Source organism: Leucoraja erinacea, chromosome 19, assembly GCF_028641065.1.
Source record: "Leucoraja erinacea ecotype New England chromosome 19, Leri_hhj_1, whole genome shotgun sequence".
NCBI lineage: Eukaryota > Metazoa > Chordata > Chondrichthyes > Rajiformes > Rajidae > Leucoraja > Leucoraja erinaceus.
Window position 1 is genome coordinate 1,091,945 of NC_073395.1, and position 16,792 is coordinate 1,108,736.

The 16,792-nt window shown below is 40.9% G+C and overlaps 1 protein-coding gene across 6 annotated transcripts in view; it reads right to left on the reverse strand.

Moving 5' to 3' along the window:
• Positions 1–16,792, reverse strand: part of LOC129706058 (coiled-coil domain-containing protein 91-like) — a 97,139-nt gene that overhangs the window by 8,630 nt on the left and 71,717 nt on the right. For all 6 annotated transcript variants that reach the window (XM_055650023.1, XM_055650026.1, XM_055650025.1 and 3 more), the window contains one exon: positions 13,843–13,956. In XM_055650023.1, coding sequence (XP_055505998.1) covers positions 13,843–13,956 — 114 coding nt within the window. The remainder of the gene's footprint in view (positions 1–13,842; positions 13,957–16,792) is intronic.

A 16,792-nucleotide genomic window follows, 5' to 3' on the forward strand; every position in this document is an offset into this window, starting at 1 on the left:
TTTATCCGTTACTTTCTGTGGACCCTAGTCAATCATGGTCCTTGATTTATTGCTGCATTACAACAGCAGCCGTCTATCTTGCTGAGATTCTCCAGCACTTGTACTCAGGCAATTGCTACCTGGATCCTTTCTCTGGTTAGATCTGTTTATGCATAGTAAGATTTTTTCATTGAACTTTACACAAAAGGAATTTCACTGTACCCAAGTACATGTGACAATAAAGTATCCTTGAATCACTGAAGCAGGAACAGAGACTCCACTGAACACAGAAACAGGCACAGGCCCTCTGGCTCTCTGCAAAGAGAGATTGCTGAAAATCTGCTGTTAATTTCATTGCAGCATAACGGTCAAAAATAAATGTATTATATTAAACCAAAGTGCTTAAAAGGGATTCCTAACAGAGATGTTTGTTTGATACATACAGGGGGGCAATATGTGGAATTTATTACCACAGAAGGTTGTGGAGGCCAAGTCAATGGATATTTTTAAGGAGGAGATTGACAGATTCTTGATTTGTCGGGTGTCAGGGGTTATGGGGAGAAGGCAGGAGAATGGGGTTGAGAGGGAAATGATTGAATGGCAGAGTAGACTTGATGGGCCAAATGGCCTAATTCTACTCCTTTAACTTATGAACTTGTATGTTGGATTTGCAGTATTAACTAACAGTGTAAAGGAGTGCAATTTAATTGCTAGAACACAGGAAATGAGCACAGGAGCAGACACTTCAGCCCACAGTGCCCGTGATGAACTGAACACGATGCCAAGTTAAACTAATTTCATCTGCCTGTACATGATCCATATCTCTCCATACACTGCATATCCATGTGCCTATCCAAAAGCCTCTTAAACACCACTATTGTATCTGCCTCCACCACTACCCCTGGCAGCATGTTCCAGGCACCCACCACTCCGTGTAAATAAATACTTGCCCGCATATCTCCTTTAAACTTTGCCCCTCTCACCTTAAAGCTATACACTCTAGTTGTTGACAATACTACCCTGGGGAAAATGGTTCTGACTACCGTGTCCTTCATAATTTTTCTCCTTCCCCCCCCCCCCCTCCATCTATTCCTTTGGCTTTACAATTTATACCTCTTCAATCCTGCCTCACATCTTTTTTCTTTTCATCAATGGCCTCAGTTCAACCATCTGCCCAGCACAAACCTTCCTCACCTGTATCCGCCCATCACTTTGGAAAACAACTTGCCCGATATTTTAGTTAGTTTATGTTAGCATTGCACTAACACTGCAGAAGAAAATAACACTAACTCTGAATGAAAAAAAATCCTCTCAGATTCGTAAGAATATTAATTGTATATCAGAAAAAATTGCTTTGAATTTCTTTAGAAAATGTTTTATGTATCAAGTGCTGTATATCATTTCAGCAATTTAATTTTACAAAATATTTTCCAACACTTGATGAAAACCTCCCTGAAGCAATAAAATTCAGTAATCAAAGAATAAGATTTTCGGGGAACCTTTTGTAGAGTAGTTGTTACATTAGAAAGGATTTGGAGATTTAATTTTTTCTGATGATTTGAAATTTAACATATACATGCCAATAAAAAGAAACATTAAGACTTTAAAGCTGTTATTTCTTTGTAACTTAAAGGAAAAGAAAACTGTTTTGAGAACACTGAAATTAATACCTTCATTTTACAACTTAAAAAAGAATCGGACCGACTGCTGGTGGCAGATTCCGGTGCTCACATTCCCATTAAACTTACTCTTGGGAAAGTATAAACACAGTTTTGTACAGAATATTATTAACCTGAGGCTCTATGAGGTGCTGGTCAGACCACATTTGTAATATTGTGAACAATTTTAGGCCCCATAATCTGAGGAAGGATGTGCTGACGCTTGAGAGGGTCCAGAGCAGGTTTATGAGATTGATCCCAGGAATTAATGTGTTAACATATGATGAGCATTTGACAGCACTGGGTCTCTACTCACTGGAGTTTAGAAGGACGAGGGGACACCTCATTGAATCTGAACAAATTGTGAAAGTCCTGGATAGAGTGGATGTGGGAAGGATGTTTCCACTAGTGGGAGAGTCTAGGTCCAGAGGCCATAGCCTTAGAATAAAAGAAAGTTCCTTTAGAGAGGAGATGAGGAGGAATTTATTTAGTCAGAGGGTGGTAAATCTGTGGAATTCATCACCACAGAAGGCTGTGGAGGCCGTCAAGTCAATGCACATTAAGGCAGAGATACTTGATCAGTACAGGTGTCAGGGGCTAAGGGGAGAAGGCACGAGAATGGGGCTAAGAGGGAGAGATAGATCAGCCATGATTGAATGGCAGAGTAGACTTGATGGGCCGAATGGCCTGATTCTGCTCTGATCACTTACGAACCTTCCACCAATGCCCTGGTTTTACTGTGAATGGCTGTCAATCATCATGGCACCAACAGGTAGACCAGGCAATACCTGATAGCACTACAAGCGATGATCATCTTTACAGATCATTTGTGCATTACTGCACAGCACTTTAACCTCTCCTGACAAAATGTTTGTCTCTCAGATGAGAATATTCATTTAGTTTTTAACACCATGGAGACAGGCGTTTCAGCTCACCGAGTCCACGCCAGCCATCGATCACTCGTTCACACGAGGGGTCATTTACGGAGGTCAATTAACCTGCATGTCTTTGAGAAATGGGAGGAAACCGGAGCACCTGGCGGAAGCCCACATGGTGACAGGGAGAATGTCCAAACACCACTCAGGTCAGAATCTAACCTGGGTCTCTGGCGCTGTGAGGCAGCGACTCTACCAGCTGTGCCCGTCAGCTCTGCCATTTTTGATGTGAATGTAATTAATTCTTTTTTTTTTGTAATTGTATTTCCTTTTATTTACTAATTAAAATTATTAAATAGAAGCAAGCGCAATTGTATAACTCAATAGCTAAATCATTATATTCACATCAAGTACATTTTTGTTCAAAATCTTTTTCGAGTTACTTTTAACAGAAGGAGAATTCTCTTCCAAAATAAGACCTTTAATGATGTGATTTTGTACTGAATTTCCTCCCAATTTTCTGTTCTCCATTTGGCACGGACGCTTGATGGGTTACAGTTCTACAGGTGTTGGCAGCCCTTCAATACCTCAGAGGTGGTCATTCATCATGTGCAAGTTTGATGTTCATGGCAAAAGTCAACAGAAGTTCACACATATTTCTCAACAGGGATCAATGGGCAGCTGTCAGGAGAAACACAAGACGATGGTTCTCTCCCCATACAAGTCTCACAGAGCTTGAATCCACCATGATTCCAACTACGATAATTATTAAACCCATGGATTTCTGAATGACATACCTTATTTGTGCCAAATATACATAAGACTTGAACTATCACAATTAATAAATGCCAATTACATTCCATTTTACAAAATAAAAATGTTCAGGTTGCCAATGCTTGGCCTGAACAGAAATATCTGCTGCTTGCAATGATGACAGGACACATGCCGACTATACGATAACAAAGACAAAGAAGATTTATTCTCAGAGAGATGGTGACCAAGCTCAAAGACAAGCTCATGTTTTCTTTTGAAGCATAAAACTCATGTCCTGCTAAAGAGAGTTACTTTTAATCATAGGTAGACACAAAATGCTGGAATAACTCAGCGGGACAGGCAGCATCTCTGGAGAGAAGGAAGGGGTGATGTTTTGGGTCGAGACCCTTCTTGAAACTGAAGATTTAAACCAGCATCTGCAGTTCTTTCCTACCAATAAATCATTTCAGGTTTCAGAAAAAGTGGTCGAAAAAGAGAGAAAATGTAAACTACTGATGGGGAAAAGTAAACAAATCTCATGTGCTCATATATTTTGCCACAGAGCGAAGATCATTCATAATTTTCTACGATCTTTAAGCACACAAGTTTGAGATTATTATCTACAGTTAGTAAACTTGTCCAGGTGCGTGAATTATGAGCTGCACCAGGTTTCTTTAACATAAAAGGTCCACATGCTTTTCACGATTCAGTCAGAATTAATGAACGTTGACCTGAAGTCACAAAATGCTGAAATAACACGGCGCATCTCACAGCATCTCATGAGAATATGGATTGGTGACGTTTTGAGATGGGACCCTTCTTCCCAACCTGAAATGTCACCTATCCATGATCTCCAAAGATCCTGCCTGATCTGCCGAGTTACTCCAGCACGTTGGGTCTTTTTTTGTAAACCAGCATCTGCAGTTCCTTGTGTCTACGTTTGACTTGAAGTTCCTTGTAGCAATCACCATCGTATTTTTATGAAAAGAGAACCACCCCCCTTTTTATGGCACTTTCCGATGCATTCGTGGGTAATGTATTTTTGCCATTCAACGGCCAAAACATTCATGCGGGTGAAACTGCGGCTCTACTTCCAGCCCAACGTATAGCTGTTGTTACTCATAATGTGATCTCCCCAGCATTAGAAAAATCAAATGCAGGTCATGGGACTACTTTGTGCAGCATCTTCACTCAGCCTGGTGGGGTAATGCCTAGATGGAGGAACTGGGTGATGGGGCAGGGCGAGTGCAAAGAAAGAAGTGCACGGGGGAGGTGGAAGAAAGTAGATGAGAGTAGATGAAAGGGGACTAATCTGAAATTGGAGAATTCAATGTTCATGAGTTGGCTACCCAAGCAGAAGACACACTCTCATTTTCCCCTTTGCTCTAGCTATTGTATTTGAATTTGATTTGATTATATTTATGTACAGTAGGTGGCTTCATCTTGCGTATGGCGTGCAGCCTAAAGTTGTAGGACAACTTGTTCTATTTGATCTTATTCGATTGTGCACACCAGGTTGATTGCATTTGTCCAAACAGGGCGGACCACGTGAAGGTTGCAATCTCCCACCCCTATAGTAGGTGTGATCTGTTAGGATGACATGCAAAACAAAGCTATTCTCTGTGCCTCAGTACATGTGATAATAATACATCTGAATCAAAAGTTAATGAAATGCTGTTCCTCCAGTTTGTGTGTGGCTTCAGTCTGGCAATGGGGGAGATCCAGAACAGAAATGTCAGCGTGGGAATATGAAGGGAAGTTAAAATGGGAACCAATCAGGATATCCAGCAGGCCTCAGCAGACGCAGCATAAGTATTCACCAGAATGATTGCCTGGTCTACACTTGGTCGCTCCGATGTAGAGGAGGTCACATCAAGAGCACCAAATGCAACAGACCAGATTGGAGGAGGTGCAGGTCTCGCCTGGAATTAACATTGGACACCTTCACTAAATAATCCAAAGGAACCGTTACCACCAAATGGTTCGTTAAAATATAGTAACAGCCTAATCTAAAAACTTGAACAACAATTTATTTCACTGCAGTGGCCTTTTGAGATTAGTGAAACAATAATTGATTACTTCAAAAAACACGCAGCATATCTTGTGTCATTCAGGAATTTGCGTATTTATATGAGAATTACTATCATCCAATAACCACCAGGACTGAAGCGAATGGTGCCAGGTGATGTAGTAATTATTGGCCGCTGGTGTGGCGAAAGTGAATAATTTACTTAGATTGTATCAAGTATCAAATTAAATCAACAAACTACACTTAAATCAGTACCGCTTCTGGCTAAACATGAATAACCTTTCTGCCTTAATTCTGGCACTCTGCACGAACATGGTTACGTGATATTTGCCTGCAAATGACAGCAAATGAAAAGGGAAAAGCAAAAAGTACATTATGTAAGTAAATGTATTATTTTAAAAACTGTGAATTTGATCCCCTGTTTGCTGAAGTTTCCACAAACATTGCTTAATCTGCTGAGGGTCAATTGGCATTTTCTGTTTGCAATCTATTGCAGTATTTATTCCCAAAATCAATTTATTGAAAGTGAACTATATATTCAAAAGATGCCCACAGCTTATTAAAAAAATAAGTTAATTTCAGGTAAAATATTTGTTTCTATACTATTAAGATACTTCCTCCACCACACAACCCAAAATACTCCAGTTGAGCAAAAATGCCCCAGATGATACATTATGAGATATAATCTTTAATTTAAACTTCCTTTCTCTCATTCTGTGCACTCATTACATATTCACTTTCAACCATGCCAAATGATTGAAAGATACAGCATAGGGCAAATGTGCAAACTCCACACAGACAGCACCCGAGTTCAGGATTGAACCCACGTCACAGTGTGTGAGACAACAGCTCTTCTAAATGCACCACTGTAGAAGAGTGGTGAGCAAGTACAACTTCCAGAAACTAAAGACACCCCAAGTCATTGACACATAGTACCATGTTATCTATTTAAAGTCCTATATTGAAGTGGGTGAAGCATAATTTACATACCCAGCCAGCTATAGTGCAGGATTCAGGAAGGGCAAACAAGAACCACATGCCATCTTAAAGTATAAAACCCTCTCCCTTCAAAAACCTTAAGAATAACACTTCAAAATAAAAAATATCTTCCAATCATTACACTCTGTATCTTTGTCTAAATAAGGAATGCATTTCAGAAGTTATGTTGTAAAGCACTCTAGAACAACCCGAGGAAAAGGTGAATGTGGGATTTTTTTTCTCCACACATGCTACACAACAAATAGTTGTAACTTTTTATATAAAGCATTTTGGCATTTCTGCATTTGGTTTTATCCTCGAGTTATTCTGGTATCATGCAACTCAACATATACTTATAAAACAGAACCATTCAACTGAAAAAGTTAGCAGAAATCCTCATAGGTTTAAGTGCATGTAGTGTGGAAATATATAGAGGATTTGAATCACTATTCAAGGCAATGTTATTTATGGCAACAATTTCCAAGTCGTTTAGTATTGGAAACAACTAGAGCTGTAGAACGTTACATAATAAATGTATCCACAGAACAGGCGAAGGGTTTGAAGCAAGCTAAAACTAAAACGCCTCACCAAATTGGAATCTGATATTATCAGTGAAACAGGCTGGAAAGCCACACAGATCTATACTTGATCAGGTTTTTACAATAGCCTCCTCCCAGCCTTTTCAACTAAATCCATCAACACATTCTATTATCCCTTTTCCTCTCTCATCTTCAAGATTCTCTGGAACCTCCATGAACTTGGTATCATATTAAACACTTTCAGAACACATTCAAACAACTCCAGATAACAAAGTTTCTCTTGGAGTTCCATGTGGAATTTATCAACAAGTAGATTAAACTTCTTCATGTGAGTTTAGAGTTCTGCTTTGGAGCCTCTCTTATCATGACCAGAATGTTATATCATAGGGTGTAATCTAGACATTTAAAAATATTTATTTCTTCGGATAATAGTTTAAGAATCTACCATTGCCAGGTACAGAGATGTGTTATAACAATAAAAGATAGGAAATAAAATTCTTCTAACCTCAAACCAACTTGAAATATCTTAAAGCTGAGCATACTGTGGCTAAACAAAGTTTGAAAAATCCTCACTTTTAAAAAGAAACCATTTTTTTGAGAGATATTTCCAGCCCATTGGAGTAAACACCGCGATTGGAGTCTGAAGAAGGTTTTGTTATTTTATGTTGGGTGTGTGTGGGGGGGGGGGGTGGAAACGAAACTGGAGACCACCCATTCTTGTTCCCCAACGAGGAGCGGCCTCCAACAGAAGAAGCTGCCTGACCCTCACACCGGCGGAGCTGTAAGCCCGGAGCACTTTGCCGCTGTCTATGCGTATATCATTACTGCGGGTCTGCGGACGGCGGTATAGTTACAGGGAGACCGCTTTTCAGGGCTCCTAGGCGATTCTCCCGCCCGAGAGAGGACAAAATCACTGGGTTGGATAGGCCCCCGCCGGGGTCATGACTGACCACCCGGGTGGCTTTAATGATACATCGCTAGTTTTGTTTTGACTCTGCTTGCCTCCAAACCTCGGTTGGAGAGTAAATTGTAGCGTCGCTTGTGTGTAATGTGAAGAGACCAATGCGGACTATTGAAGAAGGATTGACACGAAACGCCACCCATCTCTGTCGCCCAAGGTCACATTGTGTGTGGTCTCTAGTTTGTTGAAGTTGCCGCGCTCCTCTCTGCGTGCCCGCCTGTCTGCCGCTGTCTTCAACAGTTTCTCTTCCCCAGTTTTGATATGTTGGTTCAGGGTACCTCAGGGTGCCTCTCCACCTCGTGTGGTCAGCTGCAGGGCTCTCCCAGGACTCCACATCGATGTCGAGCGCCTTCATATCTCTCATTTCATATCAAGAGTAACTTCATATTTCTTATCAAGAGTAACTCTTTGACATGAAGCAAGCAAGCCAACAAGGTATAATTTATGAACATTTTAATTTACTTTTATTCTTTTACTTTCTTTCATTATAGCTCAAACTGATCACAGAATATTTTGATCATTAGTTTAACTAGTACTTTGGATTTCCTCATTACCAATGCCAATTTTCATTCTTTTAACAATATTACATTTTTTATTATGTTACTGCAAGTTATTTCAACCAATTAAACCATTCTCAAAAGCTCCCCAACTCCTTGTCTGCCTGTCTAGTTTTATTATCTCTCAGGCTTCAAAAAACCAGCATGGAATCGGACTAATAGGGTTTTGTGCCCAGCACAGAAAAGAGAAATGTTGTCTGAATTACAGCACTTCTTCAAAAGGAGGAACAGCACCTCATATTGCACGTATAGCTTACAGCCCAACAATATGAACATAGAATTCTCAAATTCCCCCCCTCTTACCCCCCCAACCCTTTCTTTTTACCTTACCTTCTCCCCCCCCCCCCCCCCCCCCCCCCCCCCCCCCCTGTGTGCTCCACCTGGCTCGCATCTGTTGCCTTCCACCTACGTTCCTTCCTCTAACTTCACAATTCACAGCCAACAATCCTTATCTCACACCTTTTATCTTTTCAGCTCTTGCCTTTGTCCAACTATCTGCCCTTTAACCCCCCACCCTGTCACCCATATATCCACCCATCTACCCATCACTTGCCGGGCTTCACCTGCCCCTCCTTTCTTCCAGCTTTCTTTCCCTACCCACAACACAATTAGTGAAGAAGGGTCCCGACCCAACACGGCACCTGTACATGTTCTCCAGAGCTACTGCCCCGCGGACCCGCTGAGTTACTCCAGCACTCTGTGTCTTTTATTTCAAAAGGAAACTCTTCAGCATGCAAAGGGTGACAAAAACATGAAACATTCACAAATTGCTACATCAATCATTAATTTAAATCCAAGGCTGACAATTGTTGTTACCCAAAGATATTCAGGGATATTTAGTAAAAGCAGTTATGCGTTTAGCCAAAGGTCAGCCATCATCTCATTAAACGCAATCTAGCCCACTCATACCCTTATCTTTTCCAATGGGTTTAAGTGGATTGGCACATGCCTAACATTATAAGCCAAGTTTCAACAGTCTGCATTAATAATGCAAAGAAGGGCAAGCTATACATGGGCTAGATTAACTCATGTGAACTTTAATACAATCAATGTAACCAGACATCTGCATTTCACTGTGAAAGTGCTTTGCCACAACGTGTCAGTGAAATTTGGAACTCTTCACCTCATTTTTCTGACACAGCTGCTCGGGGTGTAAGATGGTGAGCTCCTTGTCTACAGCACATCAGGAAAAATGCTTCATTGCCAGTAACATTGCATCATACTGGTAATGAACACAATCCTACTGTCTGCCTTCTTTTCAATCCATCCTGTACAACCACTTGACTATGAAGTGCAATTTCTACTGGGCAGGTGACCCCACATAGCACAGCCAGATTGCACAGTGGAAAATAAGACAAGAAGAACAAAGGACAAGGATGAGATTGATGTTCAGTGAGCAGAGATGTGGCTAAAATCCTCACCTCTATCATGGTGTAAATTGGACAAAGTACTGGAATACACAAGTGTTGAGTTAAATCAGTAAAGCTGGATGTGGAGTTCAAGAAGGAACTGCAGATGCTGGAAAATCGAAAGTAGACAAAAATGCTGGAGAAACTCAGCGGGTGCAGCAGCATCTATGGAGCGAAGGAAATAGGCAACGTTTCGGGACGAAACCCTTCTGGGTTTCGGCCCGAAACGTTGCCTATTTCCTTCAGGGTTTCGGCCCGAAACGTTGCCTATTTCCTTCGCTCCATAGATGCTGCTGCACCCGCTGAGTTTCTCCAGCATTTTTGCGTAAGCTGGATTTGGAGGTCTGACTTGCATTGCTCCATTCACTATAGACTGAAATTCCACCTGGGTGCTTAAAGATCCTGGTAGATCCTGGTTTTGCACTGTGATTACATTTACTGGGCTTGAGTCAACTAGTTTCATTGTATTTCTTTAATTCTCGTATAAATATGAATCAAAGGAAACTTAAATACAAGTATGTCAGGAGTCAACAATGATGCTTCATAATCACCTGATTTTCATGAGGTACTTACACCAACATCCGTATGCAACATTGGAACAAAAAGGGCCAAGATAGTTGACCATAGGAACTAAATCTGTGGGACAAATACTGATTAATTTAATTCCACATGGAATTTGAGTTGAGCTATTCTTGGACTTGATCAACCATCCGAGCATTTCATAATGAATGCTTAAAAGGTCGGCATCTTTCAATGTCGCAAGTACATTCCGGATCAGACACGTCAATTTATCCTAGGAGGCATCCAGTGTTAAAAACATAATGCTGCTTCCTCATGGGATTCAGCACGTCGACCAACTGAGATTTCTTTATTCACGTGTTCCATGAATCATCAACCCCGCCAACCCTCCCATTATATACAAATTTAATGATTCCTAATAATCCTGACACTACGTTGGTACTGAACAAATTAATCTTAAATCCCATAGATATATTTACATGGTTAATTTAACAGTAAATGAATTATATAAATATATGTTGTAGGTAGTGAGGATAGTTGCTTAAAGTTACAGTGGGATGTCGATCAGCTGGAATAGAAACATAGAAAATGGGTGCAGGAGTGGGCTCTTGTTGCAAGGGTTGTGTGCAAGTGACCATAAGATAGCCGCCTACAATCTTCTCACTGTGAGATACGTAACAATGAGAAACATTAAAAAAAAAAAAAAAAAAAAAAAATAGGTGCAGGAATAGGCCATTTGGCCTTTCGAGCCAGCACTGCCATTCAATATGATCATAGCTGATCATCCAAAATCAGTACCCCGTTCTGGGTTTTTCACCATATCCCTTGATTCCCTTTGCCCTAAGAACTAAATCTACCTTTCTCTTGAACACATCCTGTGAATTGGCCTCCATTGCCTTCTGTGGCTGAGAATTCCACAGATTTACAACTCTCTGGGTGGAAATGTTTTTTCTTATCTCAGTCCTAAATGGCCTACCCCTTATTCTTAAACTGTGACCCCTGGTTCTGGACTCCCCTAACATGGAGAACATTTTTTTCTGCATCTACCCTGTCCAATCCTCTAAGCATTTAATATCTTTCTAAAAGATCCCGCAATGTTGGGCAGCGCGGTGGCTGATGGAATTTAATCCACACTGATGTGAGTGTAATGTATTTTGGGTCATCTAATACTGACTGGACATATGCAGTGAGTGTAGAAACAAGGAACTGCAGATGCTGGTTTACAACAAAGGACACAAAGTGCTGGAGTAACTCATCTTAGAATCCCTGGAGAATATGGGTGGCAGGATTCTTTGAAGAATTGAAGTACAGAGGTTCACAGCTCATTGATCACAACATGCATGGATAGTGAAGTTATTTAGCTTGAGCAAAACAAAGTGCTGGAGGAACTCAGTGGGTTAGGCAGCATCTGTGGAGGGAAACAGACAAGATGACATTTTGGGTCGGGACCTTTGTTCAGACAATGTCTCCAAGGCATTCAGCTTGCTTGCCTACATACACTAGGTAGGGATATTAAGTATAAGAGTTGGAACATCGTGATGTAGCGATGCAAAGCTTTGGTTGGATCACACCTGGAATATTGATGCAGTTCTGGTCATTGTACAATAAGCTTTGGTAGCATTAGAAAGAATGCAGAGTGTATTCACCAGTGTGGTACATTAGTTACAAAGAGAGATTTGATAGGCCAGGACTGTACTCAGCAAAGCCCAGGAGACTGAGGGGTGAACTTGTCGAGGTTTATAAAATTATGAGATAGATAGATAAGTTAAATGGTTTGTCTTTTTCTCACGATAAGGGAGTCTAAAACTAGAGGGGGAAGATTTGAAAAAATGACTAGAGGAGGGTAGTGGGTATATAAAACAAGCTGCCAGAGGAGATAGTAGAGGCGGGAATAATCATAGCACTTAAAAATCATTTGTACAGGTATATTAGTCATTAGTTGATGTACAATTCGTTATCACTAGTTGGTATATGTACAGGAATAGAGTGATATGGGCAGAAAAATTAATTTACATAGATTAGCATTTTAGTTGGAACGGGTGAATTGGGCCAAAAGGCCTGTTTTTGTGCTGCATGATTCTATGACTAAATAAAATTAAGAGATGCTCAGAGGGAAAAGCCTCAGTCAGAATTAATCAAAGATCAACCATTAAATGCCCAGAAAATTACATTAATTGGCAGGGTCACATATTTTATCTGGAATCTTTAATTTTGAAAATCTATTAAAGTACCCATTTTACAATGGGCTTGATGGTGGTTTTGCCTAAGATATTAGATCGTCTTGTTCATCTACAGAAGCTGTCTCACCAACTGCGCTGTTCCAGCATTTACTTCGTTTGTTGCAGATGTAAAGATGTTTGCCTTTTGCCAAAGCCAGTCTCCTCGGGATGCCACGGAAGTGGTGGCCATAATTTACAAAATTCTAAAAGCCAAGTCCAAGGTACTAATAAGAGAACTGAATGACACATCTGTTTGTGGAATCAAAATCAGAGAAAACAATGGAGGATTGGATATGCTGGTGAGGCATATTTGGTACAGGAGCATTCTCTATTCAATGAGACAGAGAGAAAATACCTGGACTTAAATAATTGCTTGGAGCAACTTCACTTTGTAACCAACATTTTTTATTTTCCTTAAGAATTATCTTTTGCACAGATTAAGCACTACTGCTCACTTAAATTTCACAACAGTCTATATTATGATGGCACTGTGCTGTAAATTGCTCTGTGGGGAGGTTGCCTTGATAGAACACAGAACCGAACAAAACAGGTAAGTCCCTTTGAGCTACAAAGTCTGTCCCGAACATGATGCCAAGGGAAACTAATCTACTCTGCCTGCATATAATCCATATCCCTCAATTCCAAGAGTCAAGAGTGTTTTATTGTAACGTGTCCCAAAACAGAACTATGAAATATTCCCTTCAGGTCCATGTGTCTATGTAAAAGCCCCTAAAATGCCACTACCGTATCTGCCTCTAAAGCAGTGGTTCCCAACGTGGGGCGTACGCCCCACAGGGGGGCAATTTGATTTTTAAGGGGGGCAATTGAGCGCGACTGAGGAGGTCTGGGTCCAAATTTTCGATTTTTCGTATGAGACAATCCACAAATATTTCAATATTCTAATGTAGAAATTTTCTCTCTCTTTATTACATGTGAATACTCTTTTATTATCATATTTATCATTATTATTATTTTAATACCACCTAATGTTTTTTTCACAATTGTTTAGTAATTTCTTGCTCAGAACTTTAACTGTCATTTTTTCTTTTTCATGGATGCCATGTTCCAAGGAATTGGCGTTTTAAGCTTCTTCAGCTGAAACGGAGTTCACTTTTTAAATGATAAGAATTATATATCACCACATGGGGGGGGGGGGGCATCAGGATTTTAGAGGTGATTAGGTGGGGCATGGCCAAAAAAAGGTTGGGAAGCACTGCTCTAAAGGGAAAAAATCTATGCAGAAATCTCTGTATCTTGACTGTATTCCAAAGTCTGTTGTACAAAATAATTTAGAACATTCAACTAATACAATCTAATATGATGGTTAGAAGTCATAAATCATTGCCTATTTGGTGGAATCTCTTACCCTCTTTTGCTCCTTGATATATTTGACCATATCCTCCCTGGTTTTTTGAACTGTGTCCTCCACAGCTTTCTTACTTTTACTTCTTTCTTCATTTACTGCTTCCCTTATGGCTTCCTGATGGCGTTAAAAAAATAGGGAATTAATCAACCAGGAATTGTTATTGCAATCACCTCATCTCCGCACATTGGTAAACAAATTTGAGAATTGCTGTTATCATAGTGGCACAAATGACAACTGAGCTGAAATGACTGGAGATTGTAATATCTCAAATCATTGCAACTGGTGGAATTTCACATACAAAACAAATATATTCCTGGTTTTAAACAGAACATAGCCGACATGTTTGGAGAATTGTGTCCATTCACAGTTAGTTCTCGGAGGCTCATTGGCTTTCCATTGTGAAAAATTAAGAAACCGCAGAGATCAAATCTACAGAAAAGTAGTTCAAAAATTATTTCCAACAGGAAACAGTGTCCAGTCACCATAACTAATTGGAAAATAAGTGGAAATGCCCCAAAGTGCTCGGTAAGGTACTGCATCACACACAGGCTGTTAAAGTCTGAGCGAGTTAAGGTAAAATATGGACAGAGGACAGAAAAAAAATGTTTTATTTTGGGTTTGAGGACTATCTGAAATGTACCATGAAGATTACTACTAGCTCTCACAAGGCAAATGGGACCAGCTTCGATGGTGTTTGCCTCAGAGGGCGGCAAAGATAGCGGAGTCAGGGGATATGGGGAGAAGGCAGGAACGGGGTACTGATAGTGGATGATCAGCCATGATTACATTGAATGGCATTGATAGCTGGCTCGAAGGGCTGAATGGCCTGCTCCTGCACCTATTGTCTATTGTGCATCTTAGCCAGTATAGACAAGTTAGACCGCAGGTTTGTTCCCATGCTGCTGTATGACTATGACTTGCAATGAGGGGAGATAAAGCATTGGTCCCTCACCAATGTGTAGCATTTGACATTTTTGTTTGGCTGACGGTTTATTCTCGGTTCAGTTGAGAGAATGTTTTTGGTTTTTAGATCAGTGCTCAGCATAATCTCTAGTTTGCGAGAGATGATATTGTCCTGTATGGAGAGGGGAATGTTTCAATTCAATTCAATTCAAAGCACTTTATTCGTCCCCGAGGGGCAATTTAAAAAGGCGCATTACAGTAGCTTTTTAAAAAGGGACACAATCAACAAACATAAGCAGCACGCATACTGCACAATCAACCAGCACACGCATTTCACAGACACACTGCACAATCACACATCAACATTTAACACATAGCAATAGTTTTAAAATGCTTTCTAAGTGCTTCAATTAAAAAAGTGCATATAGAAGGTTATTTCATTTTATATGTTCATGAGTCAGTGATCAGCATTAAAAAGCTGGACCGCCCTGGGGATGAAGGTTGCCTTCCTCCTCTGTGTCCAGCAACCCGGACAGCGGAGTCTGCGTCCTGAGGGGAGCCACTCAAACTCAGGAAACAGGATGTGAGAGGGGTCCTGAAGAATCCTGCGTGTTAACTTTAAAGACTGTTGGTCGCATAGGGCAGTGAGAGTTCGGACGGGCTGCTGTGGTTGCATCTCCTGATGTGGCTGACTCGGCCTGACCTTGACAAGCAGACCCTCCCACAGCTCTCACAGGTGAGGTTGTCTCTGGTTGTTGGATTGGGGATGTGTTGCTGTTGCCATTGACCATTTTGTGGTGTTGATGCCTGGCCTTCAAGGTCTTGAACCTCATGCTGTGGAGGCGCGTCATACCCACCTGGGAGTTCCTCTCTCCCCCCCCCCCCCCCCCCCCCCTTGATAATATCAGGCATTTTGGGTGCATGACAAAATGGAGGATTTCTGCTCCTGTAAAACCTGTTGTCATCTTTTACAAAAGCTTCAAAGACCATGAGTATCATGGCTCCAGAGTGTCTGTAGCCTGGGACGATGTTGAATGGAGGTTGATGTCCAGGTGGCCTTTAAGTGTTAATATGTATGAGATTTTGTAGAAGGAGCTAGGTCCTGTTGCAAATGTATGCTTGGGATTGGTTGGGAAATGATGGGTTACTATAATGCTGCAGACTATGTTGCATGATCTTCGCACTGTTACTTGTGATTGGTCAAGGAGAGGGGCCTTACCCAAACTTACTTTACCTGGTATGATGTTTCTTTACCTAACAGAATTGTTTGTAATGGCGATCTCCTCGTATAGCGTCCATTTCCCATCCTGTGGACATGTCCAAGCCAGCGGAGGCACTTCTGCTTGAGGATCGCAGGCATGTTGGGCATGTTGGGCATGTTGGGCAGGGAGAGGACAGATTCATTGGTGCCACAAAACTCTCAGGATATGTTGAAGACAGCAGAAATGAAAATTATTCAGCTTCCGCTGTTGATGTAGGTAAGTTGTCCAAGCCTTACTGCTGTTCAGTAACGTGCTCTCTTGTTCTGTTTGTGAGTTTTGTGTTCTTCCATGCCCGCAGTCAGACATTGTAAAAAAACATGCATCAACTTTCGGTCTTTGCGAAGCACAGATTCAGAAACAGCTTCTTCTCCTCTGTTATCTGGCTTTTGAACAGTCCTTCCATGAGCTAGGGTACTGCCCAATTCACCTCTACCCTCATTGTGGACATTGAATTGTGTCTATGGAACTGATGCGCTACAATGCTGAGAACTATATTCTGCACGCTATAACTTCTCCCTTGCTCTACCTATTGTACTTGAGTTTGGCTTGATACTCTCAATCTATAGTATGATCTGATCTAATGCAAAATAAAGTTTGCACTGTACCTACAGCCTAAACTAATCAACATTGGGAATTATAATTGCAGACAAGTTCAAGCTTAACTTCACTCATTTCTTCAACAAAACCATCCTTTTCTTTCATGTAACTGCAAATTCCTATTCTTTACCCTCCCTCTTCTGCATTTCCTTCACTCTTCCACTCTAGGAGCTCTGTCATGCCACTGA